General features: G+C 35.4%; 1 protein-coding gene across 1 annotated transcript in view; it reads right to left on the reverse strand.

Moving 5' to 3' along the window:
• Positions 1 to 11184: 11184 nt before the first annotated feature.
• The window catches only part of Tyr (tyrosinase), a 59237-nt gene continuing 54438 nt past the window's right edge, over positions 11185 to 15983 (reverse strand). The window contains exons 4-5 of the mRNA XM_028774776.1: positions 14593 to 14774; positions 11185 to 11411 (exon numbers count right to left, since the gene is read on the reverse strand). Of these exons, the coding sequence (XP_028630609.1) occupies positions 11185 to 11411; positions 14593 to 14774 (409 nt within the window). The remainder of the gene's footprint in view (positions 11412 to 14592; positions 14775 to 15983) is intronic.

Below are 15983 nucleotides of genomic sequence, written 5' to 3' on the forward strand. Positions count from 1 at the left end.
ATAGTTATGAATGTAAAGAAATTAAGAAACTAATATTGAATAAATGTTCTTCTGAGAGCTAAAGAGGTGGCTCAGCCTTATATATAGGCTAGGCTTACAACCAAAATAAATGTTCATTTGAGCCACTTTCTGAATGGTTATGCTTTCCACCTTAACATTGACATTTTCGTTTCTATAGGATAAGTAATTGGGAACTGTATATTCTCAACTTTAACCTTTATGTGCTGAGTCTAAGACTTTAGTTTTATTTATTTTGAGGTGATTTTATTTTATATGCTCAACTCTTATATTTGTTTCAAAAAACTAATACACTAAATATTTATGAAATTTAGAAAGTCAAACCTAAGTAAATTTTAGGTCAAGAAAAAACAACAATATGTAATCTATTCATTATAAAATCGACATGCAATTTTACATTTGATCGGTGTCAGTTTCAGCTTGCCTAAATGTTAACAGGCTGTCCAACTTACATTCTGGTCATAACTCCTGCTCCAGCTCACCACAACCTCAATTTTCAAATGTGTGCTCTCTACAAAATGAAGAATAATAGAGTACCTCCAGGTTTGTCTGACATTTGGATAGTTGGGAAATGAGAAATTTGCATCACTTTGCCTGCTATCATCTGAAAATTGATTTACTTATCAGTAAGTTGAAGGCCAGAATTTTCTCTATAAATAATTCTGTTTATTTTTTTCTTTTCTGTGTTGGCTGTGAATTTCAAAAGAATTTGTAATTCACCTTTACCTGAATGAGTAAAATGCTTTAGTATTCATGAATATGATGACCAATAGATCTAAAATATACATCACTTTGTGGACAAAGTTGGAATAGGATGATGACTTTGTTTAAGCAGAATGAAAAGAGTTTGCTTCAGGATAAAAGACTTTACATTATTCATATTCCTAAATAAAAGTTCTTTACCTTACAGAATTACTCTTTATTTTCTCGTTTAAAATCTATTCCTGAGTTAAATAAGAATCTGTTGTGTTCCAATTTGCAGAACATTTAATAGTGATGACAGGATTTTAGGGTTTAAGCAGGTTATTTCATTATACAGTTCTGAAAGTTTTCAAATCAATTCCTGCCATGCAGCAATCCTTCAAGTCATTTAATTTCCAAGAACCTACTTTCTTGAAATGATGCCTTGCCCTTCTTTTCACAACGCTGTCATACAGTCTGTAACGAGCATTTCAGTAGGTCAAGTTCAAATGCATTTAGAAGACAAGATCATCAGTTATGTGCGTACGTTCTTCATCCACATTATCTGCTTTGTGTCAAAATGGGGTCACAAGTACATGCATTAGTGTAGTAAAAGTGCCCAGTAGGAAGAACACAGGAGATAATTGGGAAAATGACTTTGCTGTGTGTGTGTGTGTGTGTGTGTGTGTAAAAATCAAGGAGCTTTTGATCCAAATCTCAGTACTGAAGGTTAATTATCTTAAAATGAATTTTTCTATTCTCTATTGATTACTCTGTTGAGAGTAATATATTTACCAAAGTCTCAACATTTGAAAACATGAGAAAGTTAATTTCATTGGTCTTCCTTTAATGCAATAAAGCTAATTTAAAAAAATTTAAGTCATCTGTGTGTTTGTGGGTGGCATGGATCATGTTTACAGCTTTCTGGTGAGTATATGTTATGTTCCTTAGGGAGGTAGGAATGGTCACAGTGGAAGTGGAAAAACCACAAGTGGTGCAAGGAAGGTTTTTTTTTTTTCCCTTAGTAGAGCAATGACTAATTATGACAGATTTCAAAGTTATTTACATTCATCTTGACAAAGCAATTTCTGAAATTAAAAATTCTGTTATTCTGACAAACATTAGGTGAAAATTTTGCAAGCAAATTCAGTTATCAAAATGATTACATCCCTGTACACTTGTGTTTCTTTTATTACATAGACACACACAGCCACACACACAGAGACACATACACAGACACAGACACAGACACAGACACACACACACACACACACACACACATATTACAATATTTGAAGGCTAGAATGATGATGCCTCAATGGCTATGGCTAAGAGCATTGTGGCTATGTTTGATACCCAGACCCAATATAGTTAGAGGAAAGAACCAATTTCTCCAAATAGTCCTTTGACTGACACATACAAATCATGTCATAAGAATGACACACACACACACACACAGCATATATATATAAATATAAAATTTAAAATACATAATTTAATTTGATAACATTGAACTATTGATCAACAGTACTATAAGTCACACTTAAACAAATGTTAGCTATTTTCCACCAATACCATCAAGACAGCCTTTTCTTTTATTTGATTTTCTATTTTGTTGACAGTTTCATTGATGGATGTAAATAATTTTAATCATTACCATCCCTCCTTTTCCTCTCTCATAATCTTCCACTCCTGCTAAAGCCATTTTATTCCCAACAAGTGCTCCTCTTACTTTTATTCCTTTCTTTTGTGTGTGACCAACTTAGTATCATTATAGTTGTTTAAACAAGCATGGGTGGGAGATGGGAGAGGAGCACCTTACCCATGAGTATACCACTGAAGATATGACACTCCTTCCTATAACAGCCATTAGGCAGGCCCTCAGAAAAGGAGAGTCTCTTTAGCTATTTCCATCAGTGATGAAATGTTTACACATCTATGTGCAGCTCTTGTGCAAGCAACCATAGCTTCGGTGACTTCATGTATGTAATAGTTGTGTCATTTCTAGAAAAAAAACTATTTTTGCTGTATACTTCTTGGTACTCTGGCTCCTACATTCTTTCCACACAGTCTTCCACCCATCTTCTTTATGCATCAGAGGAAGTGAGATAGATAGATCCTGTTTAGGACTAACCATTTTACTGTCACATATTCTTGGCACTTTTACTAGTTATGAGTGTCTCCATTAGCAACCAATGGTGGTAAGAAATATGCCTGAACTGGAGTATTTAAAGGAGTATTTAATACCAGGGATCATGATCAGTGTGGTCTATGATGGTATGGTTAGCTGTTCCAAAAACTTAGTTCTTTTTTTAGTTGTTTTACCATGTTCTCCAGCCCATCTCACTCCATCTTTCTCCCAATATTTACCTTACCCCTTATAGCAATGGCTATATGCAAGATAATGCATTCTGTCATCTATTTTAAATTATATTGTGATAACTCTTAGAGACCAATGAAGAAGTGTTGGGGATTGGTTCTAATGCTGTATCTTTTTGTTGTTTGTTTGTTTGTTTGTACTTTTAAAAATTGGTTGTTTTATTTACATTTCAAATGTTATCCCCCTTCCCAATTTCCCCTCTGCAAACTTCCTATCCCATCTCCTCTCCCCCTGCTTCTATGAGGATGTCCCCCCACCATTCCCACCTCATTGCCCTAACATTCCCCTACACTGGGGCAGCGAGCCTTCACAGGACGAAGGGCCTCCCCTCCCGTTGATGCCAGATAAAACCATCCTCTGCTACATCTACATCTGGAGCCATGGGACCCTACATGTGTACTCTTTGGTTGGTGGTTTAGTCACTGGGAACTCTGGGTTATCTGGTTGGTTGATATTGTTGTTCTTCCTATGGGATTGCAAGTCCCTTCAGCTCCATCAGTTCTTCCCCTAACGTCTCCATTTGGGTTCCCGTGCTTAGTCAGATGGTTGGCTGTGAATCTCCGCATCAGTTTTGGCCAGGCTCTTCCAGAGCCTCTCAGGAGACAGCTATATCAGGCACTTCTTGGCATCAGCAATAGTGTCCAGGTTTGATGTCTGCAGATGAGATGGGATGGATCTTCAGTGGGGCAGTTTCTGGATGGCCTTTCCTTCAGTCTCTGCTCCACTCTTTGTCCCTGTATTTTCTTTAGACAGGAACAATTCTGGGTTAAATTTTTTGAGATGGGCGGGTGGCCCCATCCCTCAACCGAGGACTGTGCTTAACCTCCGGACATGGTCTCTATGTGTTCTCTCTCCCCTTTGTTGGGTATTTCAGCTCCCAAATCGCATAGGAATCTCCATGTCCAAACACTGAAGGTCCCTGTCCCCAAATGGTTTTTGATTAATCAATAAAGAGCCCACAGCCGATGGCTGGGCATGATGAAAGAGGTGGGGCTTTTAGGATTTCTGGGAAAAAAAAAAACTCAGGAAGAAGAAGAAATCCCAATATGAAAGGGGCATAGGACAAACCACCCCATGACAAGGAATCAGAGATTTCAGAATTAAGACCAACCAATATGCAAATGTCAGGAAAATGGGCTCAGGGGCCAGTCACCTCCTTGGGTCTGGGAAAGCAAAGATAAAACATATATTTAGAAAATGTTAACTAAAGAATACCAGAGAGGAGTGTATGCTAACCATGGGGAGGGTTGGAAGTGTCCAGGCATTGAGATATTCGAGCCATATCAAAATTAATCTGATGTGTGTGTGTGATATATATATATATATATATGTATATATATATATATATATATATATATATATATATATATATGTATGTATATATATATATATATGTGTGTGTGTGTGTGTGTGTGTGTGTGTGTGTAAAGGAAGAATTTCTAGTATCCTTCTTTCTCAATTTCTACCTATTCACTGGAGACAGAGTTTCTCACCGAGGTTGGAGCTAGGCAGATAGACAGAAACTCAAGTGATTTTATTTATATCTCTATCACACTTCTTGCACACACAGAGGTTACAGGTGATCATGTAAGCATGATCATATTTTGTATATAGATACTGGAATCTGAATTGGTTTGTTTACTTGCACATCAAATGTTCTTATCCACTGAGCAAACCCTCAGCTCAATAATTTCCACTACCCATGAAATGATGCTGTATGTGCAAACATATGTCAGATCTTCTGTCACACAAAATAAATCCCAGTGTATTAGTAATGATGATAATTATAGTAAAGTAATCAAAGATGTGTGTGGAAGTCATGGAAACAATATGGCTTTGCATGATAAATACGGATTAAAGTCATGGAGGTATAAATTAAATGTTATGATTCAGCCAGTATAATAGGTTTTTTTTTTTTACTTCTTAGACTGTCTTTCTTATTCAAGCTTCTACATCACTAAAATAAAATTATATATCTATACTCAGTGTTCATATGACAAGCAGAAATTATATAAAGTAGTGCTTAGACATGTGTCCAGTATATAAATGACAAAAAGGTCCTATTATAATTGTAAAAGAAGGAATTAATCCAATCCAAAAAATTATGCATTAGAATGGAGATAGGTAATTATTTTTCTATTTTATGACCTTACTTGTTAAATTGTGTTTTAGAATATTACTTTAGAATGATTATATTTCCACCAGAATTTCATAAGTAATTACTTACTTTCCTATGAACTCCATTTGCATTTTTCAGTGTAGCATATGGTTCCTGGGTCTTAATCATTTTGATAGCCCCAAATTCTGGCAAAATTTCTGCTAAGTTAATGCTCATTTCATTTTTTCTTTATAACTACTTGGAGTGTTTTCTTTTATCATTGGCATATATTTATTGTACAATATATTGGTATATATTTGTTGTACATATTATAAATGTTATAATGTGTTCACTGTAACATTTTCATACATGTATAACGTGTCCTTTCCTCATACTGATGCCACCCAAACTACCTACAATATTCTCTTTACCTCTTCATTCTATGACCCTTTTTTGAAAAATCAAATAGTTCTTCCTGAAAATATGAGTATAAATACACACACATACACACACACACACACACACACACACATATATATATGTATATATATATACATATATATATATCACAAATGCATTAAGAAAATGTGATTTTTTTTTAGTATGACCTATTGTATTCATCACCATGAACTATAAATACATCAGTTTTCTTGCAGATGACATAATTTAATTCTTCTTTAGGGCTGAACAAAATCTCCAACATATATATATATATATATATATATATATATATATATATATGCTATGGTTTCTCTATCCAATTTTTCTGTTGATGGACATCTGAGGTGTCTCCACAACCTAGCTATTTTGAGTACCCCTGTAATAAATAGATGTTCTGGAAACAGTAATGTGTATTGATTTAGATTTTTTTTGGGGGGGGGGTATGTACTCTGCAAAAGCTACTACTGATTTTCCTTATGAACCAGATCGTAAATTAGCTGTCATTCAGAAAGTATAAAATATTTTAAAATTTAAACTAAGATTAATCAATTATTCTGTATATTGCTAAATATTTGTTTTTAAGCATCTCAACATTTGTTATCTAGTTGATGAAAAAATAATACCAGATGTTTAAAAGGTGATAAATTTTTACTTTGTTTTGTTTTGTGGCTCCATGACAACCACATTATTTCTAGTATAACTTCAGCATCAGATAGTTAACTCAGTATCAATTATAAAATGACATTGAAGTTAAAATTACTGGCCTAACATAATAGAACTGGCTTTTCCATGTGAACTTGAAAGTATCTCTCATTAAAACAGTCCACTTTCATCCTTTCAGTATATGCCTGTAATCCAGACTTCTCTCTGTGACTGGAGAGCCAACAAAATCCAGCAATAGGAACCAGTCTATGAAACATATAGATCACTGATTTAGAAAATAATATTTTGTATTTCTGTATATTTATTTTTAATTTTGTAAAATTCACTAAGAGTAAAATAATTTTAGTAAAACTAGTTTATTAAGAACTATATTTCACAAAATACTCATTTACTCAACATATTATTGTTTTATATTGTTTTATTTATCTATGGGACAAGCAAGATGCAGAGATGTTTATCAAAGGTAATGCATACATTTTAAATTAGGAAAAATGAAGGTGATTACTATGAATTTTTAAGATACTTTTAAGAGGAATATTCAATGGTAAGCCCAAAGATGGCACACAAACGATTAAGGTAAGTCTTGACTCTACTGGTATAAATGGCTAATAATAAATTCACATTCAGTCAGATCTAGTGACTGAAGACAGTTCTACATGAGTTTTCATTTTAACCCATATGCTGTTCATTCAATTATATTTAATAAATATTTTATTATTTTTTTGAAAATTGGATACAATGCATACCTACCCTCCACTTCTCCATGTGACTCTCCACAGACCCACCACTACCTCACTGCCTCCTTAGCTTCATGTCGTTTTCCTTTTTTTAATTTAATAACTCATTGACTATAATTTATGGTGTACATATTACTGAGTTTGGATCCCTCCACTAGAGCATGATGATTCTACCAGGACTTGTAAAGAAAACCGAGTCTCCCCCAAACAGAAGCCATCTCTGCCTATAGTGCATCAGGTAGGGGTTGAGGCTAAGGAAGCTCTTTTAACTCCATCCTAGAATGTTTATATATGTATATATATATGTATATGTATATGTATATATGTTTAACAAAAGGCCCCAAAATAATAAATTTGAGGTATATAAAACTTAAATAGAACATTAAAAATATTAAAGTTGTTCATATGTAGTTTGCAACAGCTGGATAATTATAGGGATTTGATGGTATTAATAGCTAGTTTTTAATTTATATTCTATTGTATAAACTGCCAAACTGTTCTCATAAATAAAAGCTTATATAAACTTTGGAAGGCTATTGAACATCAATGACTTATGCTTCTTATCAGGCTTGTAGAGACACTGGCTAAAATTCCTTGTATCCATTGCAAATTAATCTCTACAGATAGAGAATTACATGTTTGATTTGATAAAAAAGAAGAATACAAAAATTAATTTTTAAAACATAAAACTGAGAGCGGGAAGAAAGGAAGAAAAAGAATGCCACTTATATCTTAACAAAATGATGTAGCAACAGGAAAATTTCAGAAAAAAAAATGAAGCAGTTTATATAAGCTACACAGTAAGCAAAGCTAAAATATACAAGGCTGATGAGAATTTAATGAAACATTCAGATATATTGAAATATTTATAATATAATTTTGTTGCCATAATGAAAATCAGTATAGAATTGAAGGTAACTTTTATCAAAGGTATGACTGCTACATATACCTTAAACCTCTAGAGAGAGAAAAAAAACCAACAATATTCTATGATGGCATGCAGTGACAAAGGAGGAAATTATATTGTAACAAAAGAGAAAACTGAGTTTATAAAGACCCCAGTCAGTTGTAATGAATATTTCTTGGATGGATTTATATATAAATACTAGGTAGAAGAGTGCAAGAAAATGCTTGCATAGCATATAAAAGGCCCTGGGTTGATGTCCAGTACCAGAAAAAAAAATAGTTTACAAAACTAAAAATTTGCCTTCTAAAATTTTTCTAACTAAAAACTAAAACTAAAAGTTTACTTTCATTAAAGTAAAAATTTATTTTTCACTAAATATTTACATTCATGGCAAATTTTGGTGAGTCATACAGGTGCAAAAGTCTCAAAGATGACCAAGACCAATGGGCCAGGTGGCTGGATATGCCTCTGACACTGTCACACCAGAATTTGATTCAGATGGTTTTTCTTTCTTTCTTTTTTTTCTTTTCTTTTTTTTGGGTATTTTATTTACATTTCAGATGTTCTCCCCTTACCCCATTCCCCCCTCCAACCCAGGAACCCCCTATCCCATCCCCCCTCCTCTTGCTTCTATGAGGATGTGCTCCCACCTATCCCCCGACTCCCACCTCCCCACCCTTGAATTCCCCCACACGCGGCGTCCAGCCTTCATGGGACCAAGGATCTCTTCTCCCACCTATGCCTGACAGGACCAACCTCCCTTGCATATATAGCTGAAGCCATGGGTCCCTCCTTAAGTGCTCCCAAACTGGTGGTTTAGACCCAGGGGGCTCTGGTTGGTTGGTATTGTTGCTGTCCTCATGGGGTCGCAAGTCCTTTCAACTCCTTCAGTCTTCACTCTAACTCCTCCATTGGGAACCCCATGATCAGTTCAATGGTTAGCTGTGAGCATCTGCCTCTGAATATGTCAGGTTCTTGCAGACCTCTAAGGAAACATTTATGTCAGGCTCCTGTCAGCATGCACTTCCTGACTTCCACATCAGCATCTACCTTTGGTGACTGCACATGGAATGGATACCCAGATGGAAGGCACCTCCTTCAGTTTCTGTCCTACACTTTGTCTCCAAATTTGCTCCCTTGAGTATTTTGTTACTACTTCTAAGAAGGAGTGAAGCACTCCCACTTGGTCTTCATTTTTCATGAGCCTTATGTGGTCTGTGAGTTGAATCTTGGGTATTTCAAGCTTCTGGGCTAAAATCCAATAATCAGTGAGTGAATACCATGTGTGTTCTTTTGTGATTGGGTTACCTCACTCAGGATGATATTTTCTAGTTCCACCCATTTGCATAAGAATTTCTCAAATTCATTGGTTTTAATAGCTGAGTAATATTCCATTGTGTAAATGTACCACATTTTTGTATGTGTTCCTCTGTTGAAGGACATCTGGGTTCTTTCCACCTTCTGGCTATTGTAAATAAAGCTGCTATGAACATAGTGGAGCATATGTCCTTGTCATATGTTAGAGCATCTTCTGGGTATATGTCCAGGAGTGGTATAGCTGGGTCCTCAGTTAATGATATGTCCAATTTTTTGAGGAACTGCCAGATTGATTTCCAGAGTGGTTGCATCATCTTGCAATCCCATCAATAATGGAGGACTGTTCCTCTTTCTCCACATCCTCACCAGCATCTGATATCACCTGAGTTTCTGATCTTAGCCATTCTGACTGGTGTGAGGTGGAATCTCAGGGTTGTTTTGATTTGCATTTCCCTGATGACTAAGGATGTTGAACATTTCTTTAGGTGTATCTTGGCCATTCAAGTTTACTCAATTGAGAATTCTTTGTTTAGCTCTATACCCCATTTTTTAATACAGTTGTTTGGTTGTCTAGAGTCTAATTTCTTGAGTTCTCTGTATATATTGGATATTAGTCCTCTATTGGATGTGGGATTGGTAAAGATCTTTTCCCACTCTGTTGAATGCTGTTTTGCCCCATTGCCAGTGTCGTTTGCCTTACAGAAACTTTGCAATTTTATGAAGTCTCATTTGTCAATTCTTGATCTCAGAGCATAAGCCATTGGTGTTCTGTTCAGGAACTTTCCCCCTGTGCCTAGGTGTTCTAGGTTCTTCCCCACCTTCTCTTCTATTAGTTTCAGTGTATCTGCTTTTGTGTGGAGATCCTTTATCCACTTGGACTTCAGCTTTGTACAAGGAGATAAGTATGGATCAACTTGTGTTCTTCTACATGCTGACCTCCAGTTGAACCAGCACCATTTGTTGAAAATGCTGTTCTTTTTCCACTGGATGGTTTTAGTTCCTTTGTCAAAGATCAAGTGACCATAGGTGTGTGGGTTCATTTCTGGGTCTTCAATTCTATTCCACTGATCTTCCTGCCTGTCAGATGGTTTTTCACACTACTGTTCCCATTCCTTTGGCCCTTGGGCTTTATCATTTCAGATTACAGTCACACAAACTCAAAGCTTCAGATGTTATTGTAGTCATCGGTTTTGATTCTTTTTCTAGCAAGGGGTAAACTTCAGGTAATTATCTCTAGTAGCAGTCCACTCCTCCCAGAGGCCACTATTCTATTAGGTAGTACATGCCCATGTTTTGCCTGATTTTTTCCACCAGTCACAGAATGTAGATTAGGTAGCTTAAATATGACAACTAATGAAAGCTGGCAGATGTTCTCCACTGTTACTGATTTAATAATTGTTCATCTTTCCTAATCATTAATGAAATAAGTTCAGAAATAAGTGAGCATTTCTATCTATCCAAGAGTTTTTAAAATTGTATGAATCAGTTAACACACACACATACACACATGTGTGCACGCACACACACACACACAGAGAGAGAGAGAGAGAGAGAGAGAGAGAGGAGAGAGAGAGAGAGAGAGCATTTTCTTGGAAATTCACAATGAAGTAAGAAAAACAAAAATATGCCTCGAGTTCGTAGGAATCAATTATTACAGTTTTATTATGATTTTATTTTAAATAATTAAGATGTATTCATAAAAACCAGCCCAATTAGTTGTAAGAGAAATTTTATTTAGATAAAAGTAAGTTACATTTTTTTTTTTTTAGCAAATACCAGTCTTTCCTTAGAAAGTAGGGATTGGGAAAAACCATGGCTCTGAGCAAAACCAGTCAGACAAACAACTATGATCTATGTTTAATATTCGTTTAAAATTGTAGAAATACCAACAAATAGGTCGAGTGAGGTCAGACTTTTAGTCCCACTCTGTTTCCTAGGATGTTCATAGATGGCTCTGATATAGCAAGCTGTGGTAGTCGTCTTTGTCCATTAGGAGTGGCTGCCTTTCCTCCTGGGGTTGCTTCTTCTTCTGATGGCATAGCCTACTGCTAAGCCCAGCCAGAGCTGTAGCAATAACAGCTCCCACCAGTGCTGCCCCAAGAAGCCATGGCCAGATATGACTGGCTTGTTCCAAGTAGGGCTCAATATAGTTTCTGTAAAAGCCTGTGTCTGAAATAGAAAGAGATAATGCTGTTTTCATGGATATCACCAGCACCATCAGCAGAATTTTAGCATGCTACTTAGGAGTTAAGATGCTTGGCTTTGAATGCCAGCTATTTTGCTTAATAAATAGAAAAGCTTGGGGAAAGTTAACCTCTTCCTTCTCAGGCTGTTTCGTCCATAGGAAGAAAAGAAAATTCACTAAATTTGATTACAAGAGAAAATGTTTGACAAGTTCAGATATTAGCTGCCCTCTACAACAAAACACTTACATAATTATCAACATGAATACTTGCTTGATTGATGAATAATGAACCTTATGAAATGAATTATTTAAAACGTTTAATATTTTTTAGAAATCTTGAAGTTTAGCAATGAATAGAGATGAATTTTAAGTACTTTGAATGCACAAAGAAACAGAAATGAAGAATGCTTCATAACAGAAAATAAGCTATTTCTATTGTTTGTTTTTAAATCAACTTTCTCTAAAGTTAAATGCAAAATTTCATAGCTGTAAAAAACATAATAAATCAATAAAGCATTTCAAATTAATATTGGTTATTTTAACATAGTTAGAAAAAATATATTCCACCTTCTATTAGGATTTTTTGACTCTCTCTCTTTATTTTTTATTTCTTTTTCAAGACAGGGTTCCTCTGTGTAGCCCTGGCTGTCTTGGAACTCACTCTGTAGACCAGGCTAGCCTCGAACTCTTGAACTCAGAAATTCGCCTGCCTCTGCCTCCCAAGTGCTGGGATTAAAGGCGTGTGCCACCACTGCCAGGATTGACTCTCTTATCTCCTATAGATCTAAGGCCTAGATATATGTTTGGAGCTTCAAGTCTATGTATCTGTCATATTGCACTGAGAAATATTTACCATGATGTTTCATAGCTTATCATTTTATCATAACAAAAACATGGACTTCCCCTATGTCTGGCCCTTCTTTTATTGTTGTTAAATATATCATTGAATTGTACTATTTTTTTTTGCTTCACAGGTTAAAAAGGTTCAAAAGAGTGCTATAATCTCCTTTTTCTTCACTCACTATAAAACTTATTTGCCAATTTCTATGAATTTTGTCCTAAAAATGTAATCAGGAATAAACTGCTTCATGGATCACACCTAGAAAATTCCACAGTCATGAAAAGCATACAATTTGTGCTAACTTTTACAAAATATCTCAGTATTTTCAATATTTTTTTGTTCAAAATACCAAAGAATTCAATATTCTATAAATACGGTGGCCATCTATGCTTTTTAGTCTTATCTTTCAATTTAGAATGTTTTCTGCTCTTTTCTATCTGCTGCCTACCAAGTCTTCAAACATTGTTAAAGATGAATTACATACAAATCACTGCTTCCCTCTCTGAATCCTTGGAAAAATTTCCTGTTCCTTCTTTGTACTTCCTTGCAGTCTGTTGGACTTTGTAGTGATTTGAATGTACACGACCCAGAGAGTGGCACTAATAGGAAGTGTAGCCTTTTTGGAGTAGGTGTGGTAGTGGGCTTTAAGACTCCTGTCATGGCTGTCTGAGAGCCAGTCTTCTCCTAGCAGCCTTTGGAACAAGAGGTGGAACTCTCAGTTCCTCTAGCCCCATCCCTGTCTGGATGCTGCCATACTACCACCTTGATGATAATGGACTAAACCCCTGTACCTGTAAGCCAGTTCCAGTTAAATTTTGTCCTTTATAAGAGTTGCCTTGGTCATGGTATCTGTTCACAGCAGTAAAACCCTAAGACAGAATTCCAAATTGGATTTGGTGCTTACTGAGATCCAAACTACATTCACCTGAACTAAAGGTGATCGTAAGAGTTAGGAGTTAGTGAGGTTCGCACATTTGTTCATTTTTCCTTATCTAATGAATTTATTCATGTTTCACTCATTTAACCATTTGTAATTTTACATTGTATTCGTCTAGACTTTATATAGAAGCCTTTGTATACTATAGTGAAAACATAGTGTTTTAAGGGAACTGTCAAAACCTGCTTCCTCCATATATTGCTATTTAACATTAAAGAAGTAACTTCAATTCTATTACACTGATATTGTTACATCTTTTATGGAAAATAATACCTATCTAGTGAGTAATAAACTAAGTAATGTATATAGTTATGGTTTAAATATTAAGGGTTCACCCACACACCCACATACCCAAAAACTGATGTTTAAAGGATTTATCTGCCAGCTGATAGATTTGACAAGTTGTATCCTGAGGATTCTGGCTACATCACTTGATTAATCAGTTGATGGATTTCCAATATGATGCACTAATTTGGATGTGCTGGAAAGTTGGAAGTGGGGCCTGATTGGAGCAGTTAAATCACTGGGAGCTTGCCTTTGAAGGATACATCATGAATATGACTTTCTCTTTGTCTGTTCTACAAACTCCTAACATCATGATATTTCTCTCTTGTCTCAAGCTCAAACCAATGAAATCTGTTGTTGATCATGATCTTAAACCTTGTAACCAGGAGAAAATCACTTCTTTAACTTGTGTTTCTCCATCATTTGTCATTGCAACAAATAGATAAATGTGAATAGTAGGAAGTTCCTGCATGGACCAGGCTTCCATTACTACCTATTCCTTCCTCATCAAGAATATATTAATCTAGTTCTGAGTAGGGAGACCAAAGCCCATAGGTACTTCCAGTCCTAAAGCTTTACATTATTTAGCCAAAGGCATAATAATTAACATTAAAGAAGTATTATGAACCTCATTACTAGTCTTGAAAGTTTCCATTATTATATTGATAATAATACCAAGAGTCTAACAGTAGAAGATCACAAACTGTTAACTCCATATCATCCTGCACAGACTAAATTCTTTAACTTGATTCAGAACAATCCATTGACATATCCCTTTCTAAATATATAATGAATAAAATGTGATTCACAGAATTGAAATAATATTCTTAGGTCATAAAACAGCAGACAGAATTATGGCTCAAAAGCTTCCCAATCCTATATTCTTTACTAATTTAACTATACAAAATGTCCTATAGTAGATGAAATAGATATAAATTAAATCCTTGAAATATAGTTCTATTTCACATGATTATAAATTGGTATAATATAGTTTCTTAAAAAGTTTAGAAAAATTTGAATATACAATGGATGTTTTTTACTACCCTAAAAGAGGTTACCCACACTAGATTCCATAGTTCATCTGAAGGCAACTGAGCCTTACCTGACTCTTGTAGGTAGCTGTAGTCATATCCCAGATCCTTGGATGAAATGAAGAAATCACCATTTCTATAGAGTGGTATGAAAGGAACCATATAGGATTCTCTGTTATGGCCAATAGGTGCATTGGCTTCCGGGTAAACTTCCAGAAGAGGGCGGTGTCTTCTGAGCCATTGTTCAAAAATACTAAAGAGGGAAGAGTTACTCAGACCCAGAGACATTTTATTTATAAGGTCTAAATTTTAAGTTCTTAAAAGACAATTATTGACATCACAAGACTTGGTCAAATGTTGACTGTCTTCAAACTTTAGCAAGTTACCATTTCATGTCTTGAAGAAGGTCACTCATCAGAAATAAGTGTGAGAATAAGGTCAAATTTTTCCTTATGAAAATGAAACTTTTATAGATACTATAGTTTTCAAAATTCAACATTTGGTTTCATGAAATTTAATCATAATCATAAATTAAACATAACTTTAAAATGCAAGGAGAGTTAAAAGAAAAAAAACATATGAAACTAAATTGACAAAGGAATAGAACTTAATCACTTTTTGTTTGTTGTTGTATGTATCAGCTATTTCAATCTTTGTCTTATGGTTGAGAAAGATCATATTTTCTGAGCCAGAGCCTAACTTTAATGATATAAAATGAAACAGCCCATTTCCAGCTTCCCATAAAGTTTTACATGAGACCACATGATTAGTATTCAGGCAATAAGACAAAATCATCCTAGACTAGGCAATAGTTACACACACACACACACACACACACACACACACACACCAAGGACAGTAGAAATCCATCCTAACAGTGAGCAATGGCAGTCTTTGGAATAGCATTGATTTTGAATGAGCAGCAATGATTGCCAGGTCAGGCATGGACTTGGTAAGGCTGGAACGACATGGTTCCTGCCCCTGGAACAGGGCCAGCAAGCATGGGCCTCTATGAGTGTCAGTTGCTGCTGTGGGCATAAGACTTGTTTGTATAATAATGTACATATTTTCACATTCCTCCTTCAAGGAATATCCTGTCTGTCAGCATTAAAGACTCCATGATAACCAGAGACAGCACAAGTCTGTCAGGTGAAGGTGTGGCTAATGTTTCACCAAAATGATAAACACTGGAACCTTCAGAACAGCCCTTAAAGCTGTTGAAGAGAACTCTAAAACATGAGTATGAAAGTATATAATCTCTCAGCTATGCAAAATATAAGGATACAATATGAATTGAATGTGGGGGGGGCAATTTGTGAATCTAAAGGAACAAAATCAGCTGCACTCTGAGCCAACTTGTAAGAAAGAGTAAGGAAGGAGATAAAGATTCCTGAGTTCAATGTCAGCCTGAGACAGAGGGAATTTAGATCCAGGCCCAGGAATGGTAGAAATGGTAATTTCA

This window comes from Grammomys surdaster, unplaced genomic scaffold (genome assembly GCF_004785775.1).
Source record: "Grammomys surdaster isolate TR1022 unplaced genomic scaffold, NIH_TR_1.0 242, whole genome shotgun sequence".
Lineage (NCBI taxonomy): Eukaryota > Metazoa > Chordata > Mammalia > Rodentia > Muridae > Grammomys > Grammomys surdaster.